Source organism: Poecilia formosa, unplaced genomic scaffold (genome assembly GCF_000485575.1).
Source record: "Poecilia formosa unplaced genomic scaffold, Poecilia_formosa-5.1.2 Scaffold182, whole genome shotgun sequence".
NCBI lineage: Eukaryota > Metazoa > Chordata > Actinopteri > Cyprinodontiformes > Poeciliidae > Poecilia > Poecilia formosa.
The window spans coordinates 907,514-934,055 of record NW_006800121.1 but is presented as its reverse complement, the minus strand read 5'-3'; the positions used below and the strand labels follow the sequence as shown (position 1 = coordinate 934,055).

The window sequence follows — 26,542 nt, the reverse complement described above, 5'->3', positions numbered from 1 at the left end:
CAAATAATGCTGCTGATAAACCCATACAATTTCTCCATTGTGTGACAATAAATTATAAGGAAGAAAAATGAAAGAATCTTTAAAATACCTTCAGAAAGTAGACTGCTTCACAGTCACTGGCCTTTGAAAACCTTAGAAGCAATGAATAGCTTTAGACAATAGATACAATTAAAGATATATTTCACTCAATGTAAACAGCAGTTTTTGAAAATGAACCAAAGATTTTTCCTGCCACCTGGTGGACTGATTACAGATTTTATCATTTTCATCAATAATCATAAATAAACATACTGTAGTGCTTCTTTTCCATACCCCTTTCCTTTATATGATGTAATATAAATATGTATGTAGTGCATCTGGGGCTGCACATTGGTGCAGTTGGTAGAGCTGTTGCCTTGCAGCAAGAAGTTTCTGGGTTTGATTCCTGGCCTGGGGGTCTTTCTGTATGGAGATAGGCACCAGCAACCCTCCCGACCCCACTAAGGGACAAGGGTGTACAGAAAATGGATGGATGCATCTTGTAAGCGTGGAGTCTTCTTGATCTCGGACATGTCTCGTGGAATCACAGAGTTTGAAGAACAACACAAAACAGTTATTTTTTAAATTATCCTGTGTTTAGAAATCTCAGCAGCGTAGAAGAAAGTTGTCAAACGTTAACTGTTCAAAATAGTGTGCTTTAAGGGGTCGACAAAATTATAAAGGTACTATATTAGTTGGGTTCATATCTAGCTTCAGGTTACTGTTGTCCCGGTAGTCTCGCAGAGTCCGAACGTTTTCCAGAACACTCACTGAGGCGTGTGAAAGGTTTTTACGGAAGTCCAACCGTGCCGGCGAACACCAGACCACAACACGTGGATCAGCCATGACAGCATGCGCAGATGCCACATCTGAGAAAGGCGCAACGAGCGTGCTGTGGTCCTGACCTCGGCCCATCCATATACTATATAGATCTGTGGCACTCCAACCGTTACGTGACGCTATAACCGGCAGTACTTCACACTTTCGTCGTTACGTAAGCACTTCACTACCGAGACTCTCCCAAACAGTTCTAAGCTTTAGCTCCCTTTTTACCATCAACATGAACTCAACAACCGTAAAGGAGTCTGAGAAGACATGCGTCTTGTGCTGCCAGGACATCGACATCTTCGCTTTGGGTAAATGCGATCACCCGGTGTGCTACCGCTGCTCCACCAAGATGAGGGTACTCTGCGACCAGAAGTACTGCGCCGTTTGCCGCGAGGAGCTGGACAAGGTGGGGATTACTCTACTACTCTGGCCCGGGGCTGGAGCTAGCTAGGCCTCAACGTCATTTTAGCCTCCCTAAGTATTAAAAGCTGCTTCCGTGTAATAGTATCTTAAGGGAATTTACAATAGGTATAACTGCGACAGGAAATGATATAGTGTAGCTTTATTGTGCTTAAATTACGTTTAGTAGCTGTCACTCGCCGAGCAAAGCAGGTAATGCTAACATCAGCACAGCAGTATGTGTTGGTTTATCAAGTTAGGTACTGTTACATAACAGATTGGCTTCAGTGTTTATCAATGAATGAAAACATGCTAAAAATGTAATCTAATATTGGTAGCAATGTCTTCATTTAGCGTCACATCACTAATATTGTAATTAACTTGCCAATTACTAATGCCCTGCTAGTAAACATTTACATTTTGGACAAATGTTAGGAAACGTGAGATATTTCAACACATGGTGATGTTAGGTTCAAAATGCAGCTTTATTCTACACAAAGATGCTTTAAATGGACAATATCAGTAGATATGAGGGTTCAGGGTATTGTAACATTCTTTTGGGGTGACTGGGAACCTAAAAAAGTAGAAAAACCATAAATAGCCTAAAACAATTTTAAAAAGCTAAACACCAGTTTACACATCAAATAAATCACTAAACAATATAAAGGCATTAAATCTAATCAAAAGGTGATGTGAAACAATTTGTATTTCATGATGTGTAACTTGATTTAACTTTAAAAATGTAAAATATAAACAAGTATGTCCTTTATCATAAGGTTGGACTACAAACTCTGGGTTGTATTCCTTCCCAGTTTCTAGAAAACATAGATAATCATGACAGAACAACCACTTACTGGGAAATCTCTAAAAGTTGAGTCTGGAAAGGTGTGAAACCTGATTTAGGATGTCTGGATTTAGTCAGGATATAGACATAATCATGAATATGGAAGTGCTGAAATTTTGTAAAAGGAAATTAACTCATCGCTGTCTCCTAACTCTCTCTGTGTGATTCAACCTGGTAGCTTCTCTGTTACCAGAAAGTTTGTGTTTTCTTGAAAAATTGTACATTTTAAAATGAATATGTCCTGGCTGCAGTTCACCTCAGAATTTTTTTTTTAAATCAATTATCTTCCATATTGGTAGCATCATGAACATTAAGTTTTTAGTTTAAAGCTTAAACAGCTTTTTTTCTTTTGTTTTTAAAATAAAATGTAACTTTTTGGGTGTCATTAGTTTAACCCTTCCTATCATGCTCTTCCAGGTGGTGTTTGTTAAAAAGCTGAAGACCTTTCAGGCTCTGCCTTATCAGCAGTTTCCCTTTGAGAAGAGATACAACATATATTTCGTTGACGAAATGACCCACTCTCAGTACAGGTATGGAAAGACTCTGCTCTTATTGCTTTTAATGCCTTGGGGTTATTATAATGCTTTAAAACACAAGATACCAGGGTTTTGCATGCCTGATAATTTAGCAACTAAGATATTGAAAAAGTAGCTGTATATATCCTGACTAATTGGGATAATTGATTGGGGGAGAAAACGGCTTCACTGATGTTTTAGTTTCTCCCACAGAAAAAAGCTGTTTCTTTTATAGTAGTATCTGGATAGTTAGCACATCTGTATACATGCATAACAGACAAGCTATCAACATTTCTTACTTGAATAACCAATTTTCTCTTTTTTGTGCACGTAAAACTGTTGGTTGTTGACTCAGAAAATGTAGCAGAAAATCTTTGTTCTCTAAAGTGTCCATGTTAGAATCAGCTGTGTTTGGCAGGTTTGTGCACACAAACTAGAAATTTGACTCTGGTTTTGCTCTCACTGGAAATATTTAAATTATAGGCAAATGGAAAATCAAAATTTAGTCCTTCTTAACTCGTGTAATGCTTCTGCTGGTTATGTTTATATGCAGATCAGTTTGCTGAATGTCAAGGCTTGGATTAGCATGTGTACCATAAAATACTTCATAATCTTAGAATTTATTTTTGAATGTCATAATATTTCAAGACTAGTGTTTCAGCTGCTCTCTGTTGAGCACTTCCTTCTAAATCAAGGGCTTTCTCTTTCTGCAGTCAGGTCACATGACACAGATAGACACGAAGCAGCATCGACAGTTTCCATTTCACTGTAAATGTAACTGGAAGAGGTTGTGTCATTGGATCAACTAAATAATGGGCACGGCCTATTGCACAGTTTTGCAGAGCGTGCACACAAATATAGTCTGTGCAAAATGCAGCTGCGGGTCTAACTGGAGCTGCAGCTGAAATAATAACAGACTATAGACTGACCCTCATTTGACTGAATAAAACTAAACTGTGGCTAAAAATTACAAACAAAACTTTTTACAACGGTTTATGAGATGAAACTGTTTTTTCACAACTCTTATTGGAATGTTAGAAATACCTGATTTCCAGAGGGACTAAAAGCTTGATGTGATGAAGAAGCTGGTTTATGTCCCATGCATTCTTGTAAGTGGCTGTAATATTGCAGCTGGTGACTCTGTGGTCACAAGGTGGCGACGAGTTTTCAAGCTGTGGATTCAGAGTTTAAGTTCGCTTTTTCTTGCTGTGTTTTTATGTTTATAATCAGGCGTCTGCTGCTGTCGGAGTGCGTCCGATGTCCTGAGCCTAAAGTTTTCTCCAGATTTGAGGAGCTGGAGCAGCACATGAGGAAGCAGCATGAGCTTTTCTGTTGCAAGCTCTGCTCAAAACATCTCAAGGTATGTGAGCTCCTCCCTGATCCAGAGAAATCCAGTATTTCTGTTGTAAAATCAGATCAAGTGGCTGTAGTATAGCTCTGTTATTGGTCGTGAAAAGTTTACCCAGAGATCAAATATATTAAAAAGTGAACCGTGTTCTGAAAACCTGCCGCCTCTCCAGATCTTCTCTTATGAGCGGAAGTGGTATAACCGTAAGGAACTGGCGCGGCACAGAGCGCACGGCGATCCGGACGACACGAGTCACCGAGGACACCCGCTCTGCAAGTTCTGCGACGAGCGTTACCTCGACAACGACGAGCTGCTCAAGCACCTGCGGAGGGACCATTACTTCTGCCATTTCTGCGACGCGGACGGCTCGCAGGAATACTACAGGTGTCCGCAGAAGAATGAAAATCCACCCGGGACGCATGTGTTTCATCGCATTCCTGCTTGAGTTTCTTACTGACCCGTCTGTCCTCAGTGATTACCAGTATCTAAGCGAGCACTTCAGAGAGAGCCACTACCTGTGCGAGGAAGGACGCTGCGCCACGGAGCAGTTCACGCACGCGTTCCGCTCCGAGATCGACTATAAGGCCCACAAGGCTGCGGCGCACAGCAAGAACCGAGCAGAGGCCCGGCAGAACCGCCACATCGACCTGCAGTTCAACTACGCTCCGAGGCAGCAGAGGAGGAACGACGGTGGGTCATTGTGGTCTTGTCGAGCTAAAAAGACGTTCCTGAGGCAGTGAGCTTGAATAGTCCTGTTCTTCTTTAGGCATGGTTGGAGGCGAGGACTATGAGGAAACGCGGCATAATCGAGGAGGACGGGGTAGACTGCAGATGGGCCAGAAGAGCTGGAGGTACTCCCGGTGAGTTTGCATGATCGGCCCTGGGATCCATTGAAAGTTCCCTTGAACTTCAGCAAATGTCAACCACAAACTTGGATCATATTACATATTGTGCTGCGTCTTACCAGCATTTCATATGATATACCAACACAAATCAGTGTGTAATAGGAGTAGAGCAGTACTGCAACTCTCTTTTGATTTGAGATATGTCTAAGCTTAATAATTTGAGAACTACAATTTACAGTTTATTCAGTCAGTATTTAATACAGCAGACACAAATAATGTTGAAATAACGTTGAGTTGACTTCCCTCTCCAGATGGTACAAAATGCTGATACATGACTTTTAGCGAGCAATAGCAAACAAGAACACATACCTCCAGTTTTGGTGGGGTTTTTACAGGCTTCCAGTTCAGTTTTGAATGTTTTTTTTTTAATTATTATTATTTTTTCTTTTTTAAATCTCTTAATGATCTCACCCCTTATTTGTCTGAGCTGCATCAACCTTACATGCCATTGATTGGTCTTAAATCAGATGAAAATATACTTTTTTGTTTAAAAACACACTTTCCTCTCCATTGGCTTTTAATTAACACAGTGTGTCATAAGGTAGGTATCGTATGTGCCTTAATCTTTTCCTTTTTGTATGTACTTGTGTTAATTTCTTTATTTTTTTTTTGTTTTATTTTAATTTTTTATTCAGTTGAGTCTAGGGATGAAAATATTTTATAATAAAATTTGTTGCACTCGATAAACTAATAACTTCCGCTTACAGAACTTAGTGTTGTAGTTTGGCCGCCATCCAGAAGAGGGCGCCGCTGGTCATCTTGAAGCTGAGCCGGCTCTGGGATGTAAAAACAAATATGGCGGCCGGCCATTCCGAACCGGGAAAGAGAAACGGTCCAGAGTCCGACATGAGATGCAAAATGCACTTTTACGCGGTTTTGTTTTGAAATATTAACACTCGAAAAACTCCTTTAGTTTCACCTTAGTAAGTGTTGATTCTGAGGGCTGTCGTGAGTTAATGCACTTCATGGAGCCAAGTTTTAATATTCCTTCAAAAGCAACCACAGACGGTACTTCTGTATGAATGCCTCTCTGTTAATGGGGAATTAAGTGTTTCAAATATTTTATTCTTTTAATCATTTGGTTTTCTATTTGGCAACCTAAGAGATTCATGGTTTGTTGTATTTTATAATTATGTCTAAGCTTAATAATTTGAGAACTACAATTTACAGTTTATTCAGTCAGTATTTAATACAGCAGACACAAATAATGTTGAAATTTAATGTGTTTTTATTTAATTCACCATATTATGAAAAATGTATCCCTTTTTCTCATGTTGTGCAAAGACAGTTGATCCTCTTTTTCTTGACAACTCAGGTTTTAAGAATATGGCAACTTATAAATTAATCTTTAGTCAGCCAACTTTAGTTCATTAATTGATAACTTGCATTCCTAGTTGAGTCCTGCTGCACTCAGCCTATCCTGTCTTCACATTTCACCTCCAAAGCTCCATTTCTAAGCTCTTCGTCTTATCTGTGCAGGGAAAGAGAAGAAGAGGACAGGCAGGTCGAAGCAGCTTTAAGAGCATCGATGGCGATGCAGAGGCAGACGGAGCGGGCCGCCATGCTAAGGCAGATGGAGCGACCGATGACGCAAAAGCAAACAGAGCGACCAGTGACGCAAAGGCAAACAGAGCGACCAGTGACACAAAGGCAAACAGAGCGACCGGTGACACAAAGGCAAACAGAGCGACCTGCGATGCAAGAGAGGAACACTTCAAAACACTGTAGAGACGAGAGGATAGAGAGAATAGAACTTGAAGAGCCCAGACACATGACTGGACCGATCAAACCAAGCAACAAGCCTCCAGGTATAAAAATAAAATCACAGTAACATTATCTTCTTCTTCTTCAGATTACCAACTTTGTCTTCAATGTTTTTTTTTTTGTTTTGTTTTGTTTTTTTTAAACAGTAAAAACAATGAAGAGCTCTAATCCAGGAGACGAAGATGACTTTCCTGCTTTAGGAGCCTCCGCCGTAGCACCAATGTAATCCTCATCTCGCCAAATGAAGTCATCATCTCATGATAGTCAGTTGTGCTGACATGTCTCCCGTGTGTTCTCGTCCCTCCAGCGCGAAGCCGGGTCCGGCAGCACCTGCTGCTGCGGCGCTGAAGGAAGAGGAGTTCCCGAGTCTTTCCAGCACTGCGGTTTCCTCCCCGATGACCCCTGCTTATTCTGGACAGCCGAAAAAGAACTCCTCCTTCCAAGAGGAGGACTTCCCTGCTCTGGTGCCCAAAGTTCGGCTTCCCAAACCCGCGGCGAGCGCCAACTCGGCGTGGTCCAACAGCACCCCTGTGGCCAAACCGAACCCTCAGCTTCCTCCTTCTTCTAGAGCTCCGCCTCCTCTCTCAGCCGCTCCCTCAGGGCCTCAGCTCCTCTCTTCTTCAAACTCGTCATCCTCCCGCAAGAAGAAGAAAGTCGGGGAAAGAGAAAAGGCGACGCCTCCCTCTCTGTCTGACGACGACGACGGCGGCGGCGGAATGACCCAGGAGGAGTTCTGCTCGGTGCCCACCATGCTGGACATCTCTTCCCTGCTCACCATCAATGGAGCCAACAACAAACCCTCCACAACCCCGTCCTCCGCAAATCCGCCCCCCAACCTGGACCTCCCCTTCTCCAAAGCCGGCAAGAAGAAGAAGCAGAAGAACTCGGCTGCCTCCTCCGCGTCGGCGCCCGCCATTTCGGACACTGCGGCGCCGGTGAACGCGATCTCCGTGGAAACGGCTGCGCAGAAGGAAAACGTCCCCGAGAAAACCTGGAGCAAATCACTGTCCAGCGCCGTCACGGCAACCAGCATGTCAGCCAGTGGTCCCACTGATGCGACATCAGCAGTTTGCAGAGATTCTCCGAGGGTAATAACGCCGCCTGTCGTGGTTCCGGCGCCGGAGCCAGAGGAGGAATTCCCTGCTCTCATGACCAAGAAACCTCCTCCAGGTGAAACTTAGTTGCCTAGTTAAAGTCTTCTGTCTGCAGAATAAGCAACTATAAACTTCAATTCATGTTATCTGGATTTAAATTGTGTTTTATTTTAATTTATCCGTTGGTTTCAGACAAAGTGAGATTTAAAATCTGAATTACTGATAGCGGTAATATATAATCCTAAACGATTATACAGTTTCTAAATATTAAAAGGTCACTAAAAAACAGAAAAGGCCACCAAAACGAGTCCAGCATTGATGCAACTCAGACGAACCAATCAAAGAACATTAGAGTAATTGGAGTTTTTAAAAATAGGTTTTATTCGTCCACCGAGTCAAAGTATAACGAGTGAATTCCTTCATTACTGAAAATGTAGCTTTTTATGTTCAGCCTTGTTGTTTATGTTCAATAGTGACTCCTTCACCACTACAACAAAATATTTCTTTGACAGGCTCAGAGTTTTACTAGAGGACATAAAGCAGCTTCATAAATCAGGGTTAGGTTGTTCAACAATTTAATGTGTGAGGATCTTAAAATGTACCAAGACGTCCATTTTACATCTTGGTGAAATGGACGTACCAAGACACGGCCGTCCATTTTAAATGACTGGTTGGCAAATGAGAGCGTTAATCAAAGAAGCAAAATTGACAGCAACGTTAACATTTTTGACATTCCAAATGCCTTGTGTGGCAGAAAACTCACCCATATTGAGCAACATGGTGGTAGCAGCATCATGCTGTGGGGATGCTTTCCTTCAAGTGTTTCCATCGTAGTTTTGCGGAATACACTAGTTTTGACACAGCCAATAAAAACACGTCATCCAACTGCAGAAACTGTTTTATCAAACACGTGTTCTTTTTAAAATAATTGCCTTCTTTGCATCAAGATGATTTATTTTTGTAGTTCCAATTTGCTCAATTTTGAGGTCGATGACAATGCAGCACCATTCACCCTTTTCAACATGCGTTATTGTTTTATCATCCATCCATTCAGTCAGTGTATATATTTGTGTCATTTTGTCTTGAATCTTAATTTTTGTGTACCGAAACGGCAACTAAAGGGATTTTTTAAAATGAAAGTTTGGATAATCAAAGTGATAAAACTGCAAGTCTAGAGGGTGAAACCTCTGTGCTCTTCATAATCTTTTTCATTCATCAGTCAAACCTCATAAATCAGGCGGCTCTGAAGCAAGTTGTTCATCTGTCATTGGGCTATGAAGTAGCCCAGTGTTTGATCTTGACATTGTGTGTTTGCATGCAGTCACAGTGCAGTCAGGGTTATCAGTCAAAACAGCTGGAAGTGTCGCCTAAAGGTATAAAACCAACAGAAGGCTTGTTCTGCTCTGATGAGTAACATTTGGAGCATGTTGTGGATTACAGCTGTATCCACACAGTTTGGTCCTGGTTAACTATTGAACGTGAATAAATGCGAGTACTTGGTGTCGGCGTAGAATAGGTAAGCACGCCTCTATTTTGATGACGGACGTCAACATCTGACCGAACACCATAAAACATCGGTAGGCTGCTTAAACTACCTGGACGCTTCAGATCTGATGCCATCTCCTCAGGTGGTCCGAAGAGCTGCGACTGTAATCTGTGTTTATGCTACAGGTTTCAAGACCTCCTTCCCGGTGAAAACCACAGCACCGAGCCCGCCCCCGGTGATGCCTCCGCCCGGACTGGGAAGCTCAGCCACGAAGCCGCCGCCGGGCTTCACAGGAATCCCCCTCAACAGCAACGTGGTGGAGCCCGCAGTCAGTCTGTGAGTAGCTGTTAGGAATATCGATTACTGTAATATCTGGACCATCGAGCACACCTGAATATATGCTGCACCCGCTAACTGTAAAAAAAATCAATGAATCGCATGATAAATTAAACCTGTCAACCTCATTTTAATTATCAGCTTTATCGTCTCTTCCTGCCATTTTTTCTTTCTCTTGATGACACTGAATGAAAAAAGGCTCAACTCCGGTGCTCTCCACTGACCCTCCCTTCCTATTTCCTTAGTGTAATGTCCAGCTTACACTACATGAGTTGTCGGCCTATTTTCAAAACCTGAGACCACACATGAGCCGACAGAAATCCTAGGTATAACGGTTCGATCGGGTTCGTTGTGCCATGTGGTGTCCAGCCACATGGGCACAAAATAATGGCTACAAGTCCAGTTAACTAATTTTAATATCAGGCATTAATCAATGCTTTACTAGAATCTACCTGTGATGCATGTGGCTAGAGTCAGCGTAAAGTCCTGACTGAATGAAAATCATTGTAACCTATTTATGTCACGTTAACGAAGAACAGCTGAAAACTTGCCGGGTTCATCAACTGTGGTAGCAATTTGGCTTCAACTCCTCCCCTTGTCATTTCTATATTCTTTGTATGAAATGTTAAATATTATTGTTGTTCCCACATATCATTTCTGGGTTTCCCCTCGTAATTCCCCCTCAGAAATCACGGAGGAGAATCCACGCTTTCTGATTGGCTACCTGTCACATTCAGCGTTAAGCTCCCAGATGGAAAACCCCTGATTTAGATCAGATCGGCCACAACGATCCACCTTAACCCACCACACACTGCAGGATGATCGGTTACTAAATCACCAGCGAGAATCTTAGATCAGCCAACGATCTAAGAAAATAGGGGCAAAAAATCGTGCAGTGTGAACTACTGCATTAGGTAGTTGGATGTGCCCGTCTTCTCTATTTAAATCTAGTGATTACTGAAGGCCAATATAGTATACAGACTTCATAATCTGCACTCTTGGTTGAATGCAGTATTTATTTTCACTTTGGCTTTATGTTGTTTAGTTTTTATTAAAGTACGTTTTTGTTAATTGAGACTGAGACTCCATTTTATTTTTGGTTTTGGTTTTGTTTAATTAGTTTATCAGTTCCAGTGTTATGTGTCCTTTTGAAAATAAAGTGTATCTATCTATGACAGGAAATAGCATGCATTATTAGTTATTTCCATTAAATCAGTGTCAAAAGGTCTTGAGACAATATTGTCGTTTATCGCAATCATTGTTTTGACAATTAATCGCTCAGCAAAATTTATTGTGGCAGGCCTATATATAGGTTGCACTTGTATGCAAGTTGCAGCTGTCCATGCTGACAAAAGATATTCATGCAAAAATATTTTTTTTTAGCCTACCAGAAAGTCAATAAAAACCATTAAACTCGTCTTCTTCAGTTTCATAATTGAAAATCCTCAGAATTGCTTTCTGTTTTATTGTCTTGTTTTATCCTTCTTCTTTCAGACCCCAAAAAATGCCGACTAATGGCTATTTGGTGCCGGACGACTTCCAGCAGAGAAACCTGGAGCTCATCAAGTCCATTAAAAAATATCTCCACCACGACGAGTCCAGTTTCAACCAGTTCAAAAACTATTCGGCTCAGTTTAGACAGGTAACGTCGGCGCCTTCGCCATTTTGTACTCAATAGATTATATAAGTGAAATGACTTGACCAGTGGAACCTGAATTTTTTCATCAATATTAAATAATTATTTACCTTAAACAATCTCCTGAATCTTGCTGAAAAGTTACCTGTAAGATAGTTTTATTTTTAATTTAAGTGGACTAAGAAACTAGAAACTAAAGGAAAAATACTTGACAATATTTTTGTATTTTGCAGGTTCGTAAGTTAAAAAAAAACCCTCACCTGACTGCTTCCCTGTTTTCTGTAACCGTCTCCTCTCCGCTTCCAGAGCGTGATCTCGGCGGCCCAGTACCACCGCAGCTGCAAGGACCTGCTGGGCGACAACTTCAACAGCATCTTCAACGAGCTGCTGGTCCTGCTGCCGGACACCGGGAAGCAGCAGGAGCTGCTGACCGCCCACGCCGACTGCAAGGCGCTGGAGAAGCAGTCCGGCGCCAGTGGGGGGAAGAAGAACAAGAACAAGAAGAACGCCTGGCAGACGCCCGCCACGCCGGCCAACACGGCGGCCGAGCTGGACTGCCAGGTGTGCCCCACCTGCCGACAGGTTCTGGCCCCAAAAGACTTCAACTCCCACAAGACCCTGCACATCACCGAAAGCGAGGAGTTCCCCTCCTTGCAGTCCATCAGCCGCATCATCAGCTAGCCCCGCCGCCCCTTTTGCCCCCCATCAGTTTACGTCTGTTTCCGGGCGACCTTTCAGCTGCAGCTCTGTGAAGGCGTGGCAGATGCAGCAGCCCGTTTGCCGTTTACGCAAACAGAGGGAGCCTCAGGCCTTCCTCTGAGGCAGATTATATCGATGGGTGGGTCCAAATGGTTTTCCACTTGGACCTGCTTCCTTCAAGGACGCCTCCAGCTGGCACTCACTGAGAGCGTCTGTAATCAGAACTGTGACTATAATAATAATAACAATAATAATAATGGAGGAAGTTGGGTTGCGGTCTGAGAGAGGAATTCAAATGATTGATTTTTTTTTTTAACATTGCTTTTTTTGCTTTCACTTAAACGGAGAACTGCACTTTGTCTTGGTAACATGAATCATTATGAGCATGCATGGCAGCGGTGCTGCTTGGTTAAACAACTAAGCAATTCAGTTCCAGTAATTAGTATCGTATTTATTTAAATATAACAGATTAATTGCTTAGTTTTTGCTGCTTAATGCCAGAAGGTGGTCAGCTAGCTGATGGTGCAAGGATTTTCTTTTTGTCATGATGTGACAGAAAATAAGCTGCTTCTGATATTGGAACAAATTTTTCTGTTGATATTTAAAGTGTTATGAACTTTTTTTTTTTTTTTTTACATTCACACTCATTCCGTTCATATCCCCATCCGGTAATCTTGGCATGTTCGTTGATCACCACCAGGGCTGTTGTACTGTACGAGGTTTCAAAGAAACAAACTCATCTTCAGTCCTCTGCTTCTCCTTAAGAATCACTGGGAAATGAGACTGAGCTCGTTTGACTTTAGTCCCAGCTTTAAATTATTGCACATTTTACTTTGATTTGTCTGACTGAAGAAACATAACCTCCATCAAGCACCTTAATGTGTCGACACAAGTGCCAGCGCTTCTCCTTCTGTTTTGAGGTTTCTGGTTTTGCCCGGAAATCGTACATCAGTGCACTGTTTTCCATCCACTTCCAATAAAGCTGATCGCATTGGACATCTGTCTCATCACTGTTTCTAGTTCAGTCTGTCATATTCCAGCTGTATCGGACTGAACAAAAAAAAGATTAATTTTTATAGAGAAAAAAAGCCTGTAATAGAAAAAAGTTAGTTTTTTCTATTTTATATAAAACATTACATTAAATGTGTACTGTTTTTTTTTTTTTTTCATTTTAACGGGGCAGTATTATGTCTTCCAAGCACATTGTGCAATATTGTGCAATTTCAGTTATAAAAATGCTGTATTAGAGGTGTGCCGATCGATCAGCCACCGATCATAATCGGCCGATTTCCGTGAAAAAGTGTATGATCGGTGATCCCCGATCACGGTCTCTTGCTGCTGATCACCAAAACCGATCACATTTTTCTCACTTCGCAGCCTGCGTGTGCAGCTCATCTCTTTCCTTCACACTGCGCAAGCGCGCTGCAACAAATCCTGTCGTGTGGAACTATAACGCTCTGAGAGCGACACGTTTGCGTGTTGCGGCGGAAAATTACCTCTGGGGTGAAGCACGTCAAAATGCATCAACACAACGAATCTAACATGGCATTTAAAAGACAAGCACTTGACGGAGTTTGGCTGTATTTTCGAGGCTCAATGCAGGAAAAAAGGACATCCGGAGCGGCCAGATGGCAGGTAAAGTAGCGCACAAGGACAAACTCACCCGGATTAGCATGACGGTCAGAAAGCTAAACAAATACCCCGAAAAATAATTGAAATCTTTGAGCTTGCGGAGTAAGACGCTGGTTCTGAGATAGGCCTCATGGATGATCGGTATCGGAATCGGCAGCAAAAAAACCCCGATCGGAACATCCCTACACTCTACATATCAAATATGACATCTGACTTTGAGGGCCTCTGTCTCTTTAAAAGCTCCGGCTCTTCCTGAAGCTCCGCCTTCAGGAAGTCGTCGCTCCTGTATTATTAACCCTTTAACAACGTTTTTACCAGCGTTTCACTGAGAAGGAGCTGGTATATTAAGCTCAGCAAACGCGTAGTTCCACTTTGCTTTTTGCCGCATATACACGTTTCACACCATTAAAAACATTTTAATATCAGGTGAATTTAGCTGCTGCTAATTAATTTAGGTACATTAATGTTGCAAAATGATGCTGCAGAGGAGAATTCATTATTTCATTCAATTTGTAAAGTTGTCCTGATCCTGAAGAAACAAAGCGGCTCCATTATAGTAGCACCACCATGTTTGCCTGCTGGTATAACATTATTTGGTGGATTCAGAATGATTCTGAAAAACTATGGGTTGTTTTTCCCCACGAAGAGGTATTTTACATACCAAAATCTAGTTTGGATTTTTTTTTTTATGTTTATTTTCCTTGAACTTGCATCTTTGTGTAGTCGTCCATTTTGAAGGGACACAATCTTCTGAGTTCCTTGAAAACCGTTATCCAAAATTGTATTTCAGCTACATAATTGTGAGGTAGAAGTAAGATGTAAATTGATTATCAAAAATTACAGTCAAAATTTCAGTTGTGCTCTTCAAAACTCGTGTCTCCTTTTAAATAACTTGCTCTGTCTGCAGAAGAATGTATTGAACAGTAAGAATGTACTGAATAGTATTGCTTCCCCTTAACACAGCATGCTGACGCTCAGACATGGTGGTGGCAGCATCATGGTGTGGAGACACTCACACCACATTTTTCAAGGATTCTATTTTCAAGCAAATTTAAAAATTATGTGCCCTGATTACAGCCAATAAAAACATGACGAAATCTTTCTCTGCTGCCAACTCCATGTCCTCTGAGTGTAGCCACCGCTGAAATAATGACAGAAACACGCAGGCCAAAAGCGATTTTTGTCTTTTTTTTATTGGCGTGATGGTCAGACTGCAGTCCAGGTAACAGACAGTGACACACATCTCTGTACACAGCGAGTTTACACTGAAGAGGCCATACAGCTTCAGAACAGGAGGAAACAACTTAGAAACATGTTAAAGGGCTACAAAAACCAACGTCCAGTTCGTCAGTCAGCGAGAATCCTCGTGTTATTTTCAGATTTGTTTTAAAGGGGAGGGGCTGTAGGGGACGGGTGTATTGCAAAAATCCATGCAACCTACTGTTCTGGTACCACTGACGGCGCCAGCTGAACTACATCTAACAGCCTTTTCATCACTTCAGCTTCACAAAACAACAGAACGATGGCGTAAAACATCGACGTCGGCCCTGTTTAACGAGTTCTCCACAAAGTATTTGCAAAAAGGAGTGCAGTCTAGGTAATAAATAACTCTTTTTGATAATATTTTCTTCTTTTCAGTAGCACAGGACAAACCAGACCCTGGACAGCATCACACAAGAGTTCAAGAGTTCCATTTACTTCATGAACATACTGAGGGTTTTTTTTTTTTTTTTGCTCGATTTTTTAAAATTATTTATTTATTTGTACTTTTTTTTACAATCAACCAATACCACATAGTGTACATAGGGCAGAGCACAAAACACAGAGAATGCTTGTATCATTATTATTATTATTATTATTATTATTATTATTATTAATAATCATCATCATCTACCACACTGACTGAATAAGAGACTGAAGCACTGAGAACGATAAAACATCCTGACCTGACAGCAACCCAAATTCATTACATTAACCCAAAAAGGGACTTAAAGCAAAAACAATTATGCTTTTTTCCCCCCTCTCCCTCTTAAATAATATCATTATGATCATTTCCCACCACATGAAATGTCTTCATCTCACTTTTTAGAGTTTAAATTCACTGAATTGGGCCAAACGCACCAGGCGGGCTGGTGCTGTACCGCTGTAAACACGGTGACAGTCAAGTCAGTCAACCACTAGGGGGAGTAGTCGGGTTCAGACGCGCAACATAAATGACTTGTCCACATGATTCCGTGCATGTTTGATAATTAGTTTTTCCTCATCTGAATTTAGAAATTAAAAATAAATGAAAAGTGATTTATTATTTTTTTTATGAAAACAGAAAATATTAAACTGAAGGACAAGCTGGGTTTTTTTTTTATTATATCCAAAACGGACATTTAAATTTGTTTGAGTTTTTTCCGCTCAGCTTTCATTTGTACCGACCTGCTGATGTTTCCTGATGCAGAAATACCAACAACCTGAAACTGCTTTACACATTTAAACACTCATCCAGCTACATGTGTAAATATATGAGTGATCTCCAGGATCACAGTGTTGAGAAAAACACTGAGTGAAGAGCCAGAGTTCCTCTTTTTGGGGACATTTTTTTTTTTAAACTCTACTGCCTGCTTGTCAAAGCTCTGCGAAACGCCTCGGAGCCAACTTAAAAAATGACTTATTTTTATATATTTAATGAACTCTATACAAAAGGTTTAAGTGTTATTAAGTCCAACTTGCCAAGCTGACTTTTGAGAAAATATTAGTGTGAGCCCACTGTTAAGAAATAAATAAATAAATAGCTGAAATAACCCATTAGACGAGAATTCTGCCCAAGTCTTCACATTTGGTGCTGCTTATTGAAAATAAATAAACCTCTTGAGTTCATGCTTTGGACTTTGGATAACTTCAGTATACAATTTAGGATGAATTATAAACAATCTAAGTTAGCGCGCAAGACAGAGTCACAAAAACATGTGGAGGAAGAAAAAAAAAGGTTTATCTGGCAAAAAGTCAGACATCAGTTATTCTCCTCCTGCATGATGATCTCAGTTGCTCTCATGTGAACCCCTCATCACAACGACAGATCGATGAATGGCAAGAGTGTGTGTGTGTGTGTGGACCACAGCACAGAAGTGATGGTGCTATATACATCGGAGCAAAAGGTGACCCACATCCTCCCGACATCAATCCATGTCACGATTAACCCCCTCGGATCTAAACGCGGGACTGGAGGATTGACGGATCAGACGTCAACTCTAGATTCATTCTTCTTTCTTTTGCCTGAGACTTGACCCGACCTCAACAAAAGCTCATCTGTATTCTAACCTCTAAAGAAAATGCTGGGAAAACTAACAGTGCAATAGCAAACACAGGACAGTTTGGCAGCGTTAAAAAAAAAAAAGGAAACATAAAAGGACCCAGTTTCTCCAGAAAAGCCCTACACACCTCGTCTTACGCTCTTACCATAGGATGCCGTCTCAGATTACACACCTCATTTACATTCTCATCCACTATGGATGAATTATGAGACTGTTTGCTCACAAACTCTGAAGGCAAAAACTGAAACGATAGTTGCTTCAACAAAGTGTCACTTCTTTTTTTTTCAACCATGTTGTTGCAGCTTTTGGTTTTTCCTTCAACATGTAGCACATGTGTAGGTCTTTCACTTGAAATTTCAGAGGATTATGTCATGATCTTTTTTTTTTTAAATGTGAAAAATTAAGCACTTGGACAGCTGTGTGTGCCAACTAGAAATGTCAGATTATAGTTTTATCGTTTCTTCACTGCATGTAAAAATAAGAATAAAATCAATGAATATTAAATTGATGAAAATGATTAAAACGAGCACTTAACTAGAAATGCCTATAAGAAATAATTCAAGGTAGATGATGTGATGGTCAACCAAATATATCACAAAGTAAAATTTATTTATAATTGGTTCACTAATTATCTGCATAATAAGAGGGGAATACAAAAACGCAAAACAAAACATACAAAAAAAACTCAAGGGTTCCCCTAAAGAAAATTCTGCCCAAGGCCTGATTCAGATTTTGCTCTGCTCTGCAGAAAAGTAAAACGCTGCATTGGAGAATTGAGTTATCGTTGTAATCAAACTGAACTGCCTACAAGAATGAAATAAAGCCTCAGAATTCATCTACCAGGACAAAGCAGAGAAGAAATATTCTCCGCTGTGATGCTGTTTACATCTTTGAAGATTCCTAGAAAGACCCTAATTCTGGGACTGATCATTTCAATTTCGAGAACTGCTCATTTGTTATGCATGTTTGTATTAGAAACTTTCCAGGGTAAGGATTTTACAGGAGTTTCAGAAGTGTGTTATTTGAGACAGAACCTACAGTTGACCTGCCCTGACTATGACCTCTCTACCTCCAATACAGTACAGTGTGTACCTACCCTACAGTACATAAGAATGTGAGATATTGCACTAAGTCACTTTCTGAACAATATGGCACTTAGTTGATCTCCACATCTGAAAACGTACAGATTCAGAGCAGATGATCACCAGCTGGGAGCTCAGGAGGAGTTATCAGTGCAGCTTTAAAAAAACAAACAAAAAAAAAAAAACAAGATATATAAAAAGAAAGAAAACAAGAGCATTCCCAGTGTTTGGCAAGAAAAGGGGACACCTGAACGAATGAAAGCAACAAGATCAAGGAGCTCCAAGAGAGCACCTGTAAAACAGCTTTGTTGTGGTGGAACTTGTTCAGCACTTCATCTCTTTCTTTGACAAAATGGTTTTTGAAACACTTTACTTGCGACCCGCTTCTGTTTTCCCTCCTCTGGTTTTGATTTCAATTTATCTGCGTTGATGCAGGAGGAAACTCCTTTCTGCAGGTCTAGAAAAAAGGCAGATAAAGCTGGAATGTTCAGGAGGGGTCAGGAAACGAGAGGAGGAAACAAAGAAGCAGACGCCTGACTATTTTCTTCTCTCTCTCTCTTTTTTTTTTTTTTCTTTTTTTTTAGCCTTTTCTAACAGCGACTGAAAACTGCGCCCCGGATCAACTCATAAACAGCTTCACTTGAAACAGAAATCACAGAAAGCTATTTTCTCTCTCATCTGCAATCCTTCCACCGTCACATCCGTCTGTCCTAGTAAATGGGAACCTGGTATGTGGGGGCCGTGTTGTTCTCGGTGAAGGGCGGGCTCTGGTAGGCTTCCGTGGTCTCGGCCGGGCCGCCGCCCGGCGAATTGGACGGGTACGGCTGGGTGGGCGCGGCGCCGTCCATGTGCTCAGTGGTGAACAGGGTCATGTCTGTACCCAGAAGGTACTTCTGGACTGCACGCACTGTTAGGCCAGCCTGCAAAGGGCAGCGGAGGGGGCAGGGATGATAAAGTACAGTAAATTATTCAAGATGCTGCACAGTCAGAGTGAGCTCATCAAAATCAATAGCCAGGGTTTCATCCACGTAAGAAAATCCATCAAACACGACTGGCTGAGCTAAATTATGCCGGATATTAAATGTAAACAAACTGGTGTCTTCTGTTTTCCAGTTTCCTTAGAGAGTACCGTGGAGTTTCTTTGAAATAATATGTCTTATTAAGAAATGATAAATATTACTATCGTGTTCAAAACCCAAACATGGGCCTTAAACAGGCGCTTAAGCTAAGCCAAGACAACTTAGCTTTAGCTAGCTAGTCATCTTAGCTTGTTTTCTTGCTCAAGGCAAGAAACCAAGTTAGCTTAGTGTTTAAGCTAAGCTGACTTAGCTTTGCTTAAACGAATTTCATCTGGGTTCTGTCCAACCCAAAATCCACGAAATAACTCAAAAACTGTCAGCACAGAGAAACATGGTCTTAGTCACTCACATACTAAAGAAAAAAAAAAACAGTTTAGCCTTTTGGTTTAATTTACTAGCACAGTCGATGCTAATCACCTAACTTTAGCCTGGCTGCTAACCAGAAGGCTGTCTGTTTGCAGTACAGATTGAGATGTCTGAACTTTTTAGCAAAATTATCAACCTTCACCACCAAAACATAGATTTTAGGTTTTTATTTAAAAAGATATCAAAAGCCTGCTTATTGGTGATCTTTGTTTTTGTTTTAAATAATAAGCTACATAAGCAATAAGCCAGCCGACATCAAAATTGCTGTTTTCAAACAAACAATGGGACGCCAGGTATAAAAAGACGTCCTGCTTTATTTCAAGAGCAGTGCTCTGATTTGCAAATCCTGACTCCCAAACGTTCCCGACCGAACACCCCAGAGGCTAGGCTGTTCTGGAAACAGGAAATGACTAAAATTCCCCAAAGCTGATGTGCAAAACTGATTAAAACCAACTAGAAACATTTAGATTAATCTCTGGTCCTCAAGCAAGTCTAAGTTGCTATCAAAGTTGCTCTCATTTCACTGTTGTTACACGTTAAATGTATGGAGTAGAGCTGCTTTTAACGTTGGGTGATAAGATCGTAGGTTTTTAGAGATACAAAGATAGGTGAACTAATCTTCTTGAGGCAGAAACTGATCCATAACTTGGAGGGAGTAGTCCACCATTTTCCAATTGATTTAAAAAAAAATCCAGCAGGATCACATCATCTACAAAAAGCAAACCAGACACCATCCTTTCCAAGACTTCACCTTGAGATCTTGTCCATCAACACCACTAACAGAATCAGTGAAAAGGAGCAGCGCCTGTTGGCGAACACTTTCGATTTTGTGCTGAGCAAATGGACACGGCTCTTGCTTTGGTTGTACAAAGGCTTGAAGACGTGATAAAGGTGAAGAGACAGTCAGCGCTGCTCCAAACCCAGTTTATGGGACCCATTTATCAATTTCAAAACCAGTTTTTTGGGCATTTTTCTTCCGGTGCGTGCGTGGTTTCATAGCCTTACCCATGTGATTATGGAGAAGAAGGAGAAGGCGATTGCTGCCCGTGCTGCGTCTGCTCCCTGGTTGAGAGGCAGATCGTTGACTTTGGTCCGAGACCACTGATTGGCTAGGAAGCAGAAACTTACAAAGTACAGAAAGGTCCAAAAACCTGCAGGAAACCAGCAGAACAAAGAAATGTTATTGCCAAGGAAACTCGTTTGATGCTCCTGGCAGGAACGACCTGCGGTCCATTATTTCCCATTTCTCACTTCCTTGAACTGAGAATAAATATTTTAGGAATTAAGAACAAAAAACAAGTCTCATTTCTTTAACGGATGAAACCAGATTGCAGTTTCATTTCGCCAAATGTTTACATGATGTTTTGGAGAACCTACTTTCAGCTTTAGTCTGGTTTCATAAGTTCTCATTGAATTTGTATAATGCTCACCTTTGTTTTCAGAGAAAAACAACACCTATTACTGCCTCTTACACGACCTTAGGAGGGATTAATATCTCTTGAAACTTTTTTTTATTTAGTTGCACTACGACTACAAACCTAAATGTTTATTATTATTCTGACCTTATGTAACAAGCCGAGGTAATGTTTGATTGTGAAACTGAAAAATGATACATGGGTTTTATTTTTTTTATGAATGGAAATCGCCGGGGTTATGTCTTTACTGGCTTTGCACTTTTCTGTCCATTCTTCTTTGCAAAAGAATGTGAAGGTTAATCTCTGCCGTAGTCTCAAATATTTTTGCTAACTTGAACAAGTTTTCTTCTTCTATGGTTCAGGTTAGTGACCCACAGCATGACACTGAGGACGATGAATTCAAGATAACGTGCAGCGTTGGTTTTCCTTCTTCCACACGTGTGTCCTGTCCCCTTCTGCAAAGTTCGATTTGACCTCTTCTCACCTGAGAAACCAATCTCCAGCATCACAGCCTTCTTCCTGTCTTTGACCGAGCTGATGGAGGAGAACTTGTAGTCGAGAAGGAAGAAGAAGGAGCACGCCAGCAGGCCCACCAGGCCCACAAACACGCCGTAGTTGCAGGCGTCGCCGTTCCTGTTGAAGACGCAGTGGAGGCGCTCGCTGCCCAGGTTGACGTAACCCTCGTTCACGATGGAGGCGAAGACCACCAGGGAGAATATCTGTGGTAGGCAGGAAGAACAGGAGGCGGATGAGTTAAATGTGTAAATTTAGTGTGAAAAATATCAGTATTGTAGGATTGAAATTCTCTTTTTAGTGCTTAGAAACATTTTTTTTTTTTTTTTTCAGGGACATTGAATGCACTGTGGTCTAAAAGCCCCTCTTTGGCATTAACCTAATTTCTGCTTGGGCTTTTTTTTTCTTCTTCTTCTTTGACTGTCTGAAGATGAGGATGCTTCACTTCCTCTACAGAATCAAACTCCCCTGAACACCAAACACACGAAACAGAAGTGTGCCACCGACTGCTGTGGCGACTGCCATGTTCGTCTCACAGCGTCGAGTTAAAGCTTTTACCATGAAACACCTAGTTCCTCTCTTTGTTCAGGACCTAAACTCCAACATGGGTCAGCTGACCGGCAGTCTTCAGCTTAATAAGGCCATGTGACACACCAACACAGAGAAAAATGCACTCATACTGGGGGGCGTCTGGGTCATATGATGAAGAAAGGACACACAATGGGATAATGTCAGGCCCACATTCTAACCTCATCACATGAGGGGATGTAATCTGAGCAGAGAGACGCGCAGGAGCTCTGGGTGAATCAGTGGGATGAAGCGGCGTTGAGCGTCACGGTGACGCATCGTTGAAGTTCAAAACGGTAGTTTTCTCAAGTTTCCTGTCCTTTCCACTTAAATATTATCTTTTTTTTTTGTTTTGTTTTTAGAAAAAAAAAATTACGTATTTTTTAAAAAAAAGCAACAAAAATGAAAATCACTGGCAAATTTATTTGCCAGTGATTTATTCTGTTTTTGCTTCGTTTTTTTTTTTTAGCCACACTTGAATGCTTCGGATTTTGAAGGAAATTCTAATGTCATATAAAGAAAACTTGAGTAAATGGCAAAAAGTAATTTTCTTTAATCGAGGAATAAAAAATATTCTGTCCAAACAGACATGGAACAATGTGAAAATGTAATCCTCTTGCTAAATTATGATCTTATCAAATTATGTCTTAGTAGCCTTAGTCATCCCTGCAGAATCAAATTTAAAAAAAAAATTAAAAATACTTAAACAGAACCTGTCTGACAAAATAAGCTACTATAGCTCAAAAAGCAGTAAAACCTTTATAGAGAACCTTAAATTGACAAAATAAATAAATAAATAAAATCACAAAAAAATCTTGTTGGCACACTTGTTCACTTTAAAACCAACTATGATAAACACACAACACAAAAATATTTGGTGGACCCCCAAATTAAATTCTGCCCAGGGCTCCAGTCAGCCTTTTGCAGGCTCTGGATTCATTACATTTCTAATCTTGACTGATCTTCCATATGTCTGCTGGAAATATTTATAGGTTACAAGAATCTAAGTGAAAAATGTTATGGCCCATCTATAAAAACAAACACACACACACGCACACAGACGCTCTGTTGTCAGAAGACGTAAGATAATGAAACGCACTGCACGCACTTCATTGTTCCACAAACCCCTGGGCCGCTAAAGACGAGCTCCTTCGCGGAACCCGAACGTCAGACCACGACGCATCTCCGTGGCGTAATGATGCTGGCGGACCAATCACAGGTGAGATGGCAAACGACAGCCGTGTAGGGTAAAACCATCAGCTGAAAATTACATTGCAAATAAAATAAAATAAAAAATGGAAATAGCGTTTAACTAAACCAAAATAGTAGCATCTAGTGTGTGAGTAATTTGGTTAATTTGATGAATAATTAGCCTGAGTGTCTGATTCTCTGATCCGATCTGCTGTGTGTGCGTGTGTGTGTGTGTGCGTGTGTGTGTGTTTCTAAAGAGGTGCCCGGTGAGGTGTAACCTGGAAATAACAGCACCGGGCAACAATAGGTCAGTTGTACCCCGGAAAACATCTGTAGTGGAAGCAGTTATGGACGGTGTCAGCCAAACAGCAGGCCCTGGTAACACCCTGCACCAGATTTCTTGAACACACACACACACGCGCGCGCGCGCGCTAGCGAGCACACACACGCATACACACACAGCAATTCACCTTCTTTTTTTTTTACGTTTCTATCCGCACACCCCGCTGCCCAGCTTTTCCCCACACGCACATGAACAGCCACACTAATAACAGGCTGAAATGCAGCACGCAAACGGAACATGTCTCACCCAGGAGAGCACTCTCAGGATGGTCTGCGGCTGCTTGGCGAACGTGATCGGGTCCACAGCGGTCCCGGTTCGGCCCGCTCCGAACGATCCCACTCCGTCCATCTTCTGTGTGTGTGTGTCTCTCTCTCTTTTTCTCTCTCTCTCTCTCGGTGTGTGCGCTCTGTGCGGCTCCACGATCACCCGGCTCCGCGGCAGGATGGATGCGCTGCTGCGCGCTGCTGAAGGGACGGGTCCTGCGCGCTCCCAGTGGCGCGGGGACGAGCACCAAAGACGGGCGAGAGAGGGAGAGAGAGAAAGAGAGCTGCCAGATGTAAATGTATTCATCTGTGCTTAAATTAATGTAGCTTTAAAACATTGTTTTGACTTTTTTTAAAAGTATGATTCTGTAGGGAGGTTTTGAGCAGTTAGTATATTAATTAATATCAGTAGCACATCCAACATTTTTTGCTTGGATAAGGAGAAAGTTGTCGAAGTTGGGATGTGAGGGAATGAGGGAAGCTTCATGAGGAATTTTGTACCAAAGAGTTAGTCCAGTTAACTTCCTGTTTTCTGTTCAATCAACCTGCAGGTAAGATTCTGACTGTTCAGAATCCTACCTGCAGGTAAAACAATCTAAACGAATCTGAACTGTGTTCTTCAAGTAAAAATATTCAGACACTACTGTCACAGAGGAGAAGAATGGGTTACAAAGAACCAAACTGTATATTTTGTTTTAAAAAAAAATTGAAATGTTTTTCATTGTTTTTTTTTATTATAATTATTAATTTAGAATTACACTTGTCACACAAACTAAACACAAAACAACAAAGGTGTAGAATTGATCATTCACTGTTCTTTTATATTAGCGTCTTTGCAAGTCTCCCCTCGGAGGCTGACACCCCGTCCTCACGTCTCTCAAACACAAACACACGCTCAGTCGCAGGAGCCGTCCTTCCATCCGTCTCTCCACCTCTCGTCCACCAGCGAGCAGTCGAACTCGGGCTTCCCCAGCCGGACGTTGACTTGGTTGTGAAGGCGGCAGAGCCACTGGGAGAGAGCGTGGCGGCTGCTCGTATCCGGATGGTTGGTCTTCAGTCTGCAGGGAGGAAATGGGGTTTGATTAGAGCCGTCATTGATTTTACACTTTGTGCTCTCGTGATGGACATCGTGATGCAGCTGATTGTCCTGATCGATGTAATATTCGATGATCCCAGCCACACAGCTAAACTGGCTTTAAGAATGGATAAGGAAGGCAGACATTAAGCTTCTGGGACGACCGAAACAGAAACTCCTTTAAAGAGGCAGCATTATGTGTTTTCTAGCCTTGGAGTGCCGTTTTATAGCGCAGTCAAGTAACCATGTCGACTTCAGTTGTTATTAAAAAATACCTTAATAATGTGATGTGAGACTCAAAGCTGTTTTACATAATTCTGCCCCTTTAGATCACCCAGCCATGCCAAGAGGAATGTTAAAAATACAGATGAAGTTTTGCCGTAATCTTGTAGATGACAAGAAATTTGTAGTTTCTGTTGAACTTGCAATGTGTCTGATTGTGAAATCTAGAATGGATAAGAGTAAACACACAAATTCGAGTCTGTGTACCCAACTTTTGTTATTTACATCCTTCATTGAAGCTTTAATAGTGCCAGATTTAGGTGATATTCTTGTCCATGACAAGTGTATGTAAGCTCCCATGGGCCTTTACGGCAGTGCACTGTGGTCTGACCTGCTCCTGAGATCTTCTGCACATTCTTCACAAGGGTAGAACTTGGAGAAGAGGTTGATTAACTGTCCCATGTCTTGTTGCTGGGTGGAAGACGGACGATCGGGATAGTACGCTGCCATGGTGTGCAGAAACGACCAAGTGCTCCGGCCCAACTCCTCTCTGTCCAGTGGGCACTGAGGATCTGGCTGCTCTGTTTCTGAACCATGCTTCTGCTGCAGAAGAAGAGAGACGGTAAAACCCAGGTAAGTCACTTAGTTACAAAATTTAGCAGGAATAATAAGTGGGTGAAGCAATGCTCTAAGGTCAACAACCCATGATAAGAGAAGTGGTGGTAGTGTGGGTTGGGGGTACGATTCTTCAGCAGGAAATGTAAAGTATAGTGAAGTCCTGCAGTATTGACCCACGGGTCGGTCACTAAAGTGTACTCGGTGCATCTCTCCCAAGACGACTCCATTCAAAACTAAAACCTCTACCTTGTACCTCTCTATCCTTTGACCCACCTGTGCAGCAGCTGCTGTGCTCTGATGCTTCATCCAGGACTTAAAGTCCGTACAGGCTCTACACGGCTTCTTTTTGGCCTCCCCACTTTGCTCATGTGCTTTCCCGGAGATGTCCTGCTGAGGTACCGGGAAGGGAAACCCTTCAAACCCAGGTCGGCTGGTGGATGACGGTCCTTTGCCTGCTGGCTGCTCAGCCATATTTGCGTTAGTTAAAACTTCTGACAGACCTGCTGGATCGATAAATAACAAAAATGACTGTTGGACAAAATAAAGGTAGTTACGACTGGAGACATCGCTGGTTGCTAGTTTTCTCTGCGCGGTGAGTACATCGTTACGGTTAAGCCGGCGACTAACGCAATTCCATGTAATGTATGAAGGGGTCAAGTTTCGTAATCGCGAGTTTCCTTGTTTCTGCCGGACTTTTTACAGGAACGGAACTGTTTCCTGGTGTTGTGTCGAGTAGGAGTTCCCCCGACAAAATGAGTTTACCCATCAGATGCGCTCAGGGGCGCGGTAAAGGTGTGAAAAGTGATGACGATTCTAGGGGCCATGACTAGCAGGGGCCCTTCCACAATTTAATTATTTATATTTTGTTCATAGACATAAAATTTAAAAAAAAATCGGGGTCCTGTCAAATATAAAATTAATCATATTGTATTTTCAAAGAAAAATACAATATTATTGTACAAAAATATAATATGTACAATAAAAAAGTTTAATGTTGCCCCT

The 26,542-nt window shown here is 41.6% G+C and overlaps 4 protein-coding genes across 4 annotated transcripts in view; 2 read left to right on the top strand and 2 right to left on the bottom strand.

Annotated features, from left to right (window-relative positions):
* Nucleotides 1-616: 616 nt before the first annotated feature.
* Nucleotides 617-12,868, top strand: znf598 (zinc finger protein 598). The gene is made up of 12 exons (XM_007565732.2): nucleotides 617-1,252; nucleotides 2,507-2,619; nucleotides 3,835-3,964; nucleotides 4,125-4,336; nucleotides 4,425-4,642; nucleotides 4,719-4,812; nucleotides 6,337-6,665; nucleotides 6,768-6,843; nucleotides 6,929-7,791; nucleotides 9,387-9,537; nucleotides 11,032-11,179; nucleotides 11,480-12,868. Exons 1-12 carry the CDS (start codon nucleotides 1,079-1,081, stop codon nucleotides 11,852-11,854), a joined length of 2,883 nt encoding a protein of 960 aa, XP_007565794.1. The 5' UTR covers nucleotides 617-1,078; the 3' UTR covers nucleotides 11,855-12,868.
* A 2,384-nt stretch (nucleotides 12,869-15,252) lies between these two features.
* On the bottom strand, nucleotides 15,253-23,947 carry LOC103147411 (synaptogyrin-3). The gene is made up of 4 exons (XM_007565731.2): nucleotides 23,609-23,947; nucleotides 21,233-21,467; nucleotides 20,339-20,484; nucleotides 15,253-18,808 (listed from the first exon to the last, which is right to left on the bottom strand). Exons 1-4 carry the CDS (start codon nucleotides 23,930-23,932, stop codon nucleotides 18,599-18,601), a joined length of 915 nt encoding a protein of 304 aa, XP_007565793.2. The 5' UTR covers nucleotides 23,933-23,947; the 3' UTR covers nucleotides 15,253-18,598.
* A 425-nt stretch (nucleotides 23,948-24,372) lies between these two features.
* LOC103147410 (FAD-linked sulfhydryl oxidase ALR-like) lies at nucleotides 24,373-26,034 on the bottom strand. Its single transcript, XM_007565730.2, has 3 exons — nucleotides 25,814-26,034; nucleotides 25,314-25,525; nucleotides 24,373-24,683 (listed from the first exon to the last, which is right to left on the bottom strand). Exons 1-3 carry the CDS (start codon nucleotides 26,009-26,011, stop codon nucleotides 24,521-24,523), a joined length of 573 nt encoding a protein of 190 aa, XP_007565792.1. The 5' UTR covers nucleotides 26,012-26,034; the 3' UTR covers nucleotides 24,373-24,520.
* Nucleotides 26,035-26,087: 53 nt separating this feature from the next.
* The window catches only part of LOC103147409 (developmentally-regulated GTP-binding protein 2), a 7,374-nt gene continuing 6,919 nt past the window's right edge, over nucleotides 26,088-26,542 (top strand). The window contains exons 1-2 of the mRNA XM_016678397.1: nucleotides 26,088-26,132; nucleotides 26,243-26,332. Of these exons, the coding sequence (XP_016533883.1) occupies nucleotides 26,293-26,332 (40 nt within the window). The 5' untranslated portion in view covers nucleotides 26,088-26,132; nucleotides 26,243-26,292. The remainder of the gene's footprint in view (nucleotides 26,133-26,242; nucleotides 26,333-26,542) is intronic.

Bases quoted from the DNA above. Each gene is read 5' to 3' on its own strand.
- znf598 (XM_007565732.2), top strand. From the start codon at position 1,079: ATGAACTCAACAACCGTAAAGGAGTCTGAGAAGACATGCGTCTTGTGC. The intron at 4,643-4,718 runs GTGGGTCATTGT...GTTCTTCTTTAG, and splicing joins GCAGCAGAGGAGGAACGACG to GCATGGTTGGAGGCGAGGAC. The intron at 11,180-11,479 runs GTAACGTCGGCG...CTCCGCTTCCAG, and splicing joins ATTCGGCTCAGTTTAGACAG to AGCGTGATCTCGGCGGCCCA.
- LOC103147410 (XM_007565730.2), bottom strand. From the start codon at position 26,011: ATGGCTGAGCAGCCAGCAGGCAAAGGACCGTCATCCACCAGCCGACCT. The intron at 25,526-25,813 runs GTGGGTCAAAGG...CTTCTTCTGCAG, and splicing joins GCACAGCAGCTGCTGCACAG to CAGAAGCATGGTTCAGAAAC. The intron at 24,684-25,313 runs GTCAGACCACAG...TCCTCCCTGCAG, and splicing joins GCAGAAGATCTCAGGAGCAG to ACTGAAGACCAACCATCCGG.
- LOC103147411 (XM_007565731.2), bottom strand. From the start codon at position 23,932: ATGAATACATTTACATCTGGCAGCTCTCTTTCTCTCTCTCCCTCTCTC. The intron at 21,468-23,608 runs GTGAGACATGTT...TGCCTACCACAG, and splicing joins TCCTGAGAGTGCTCTCCTGG to ATATTCTCCCTGGTGGTCTT. The intron at 20,485-21,232 runs GTGAGAAGAGGT...GGTTTCCTGCAG, and splicing joins GCTGGAGATTGGTTTCTCAG to GTTTTTGGACCTTTCTGTAC.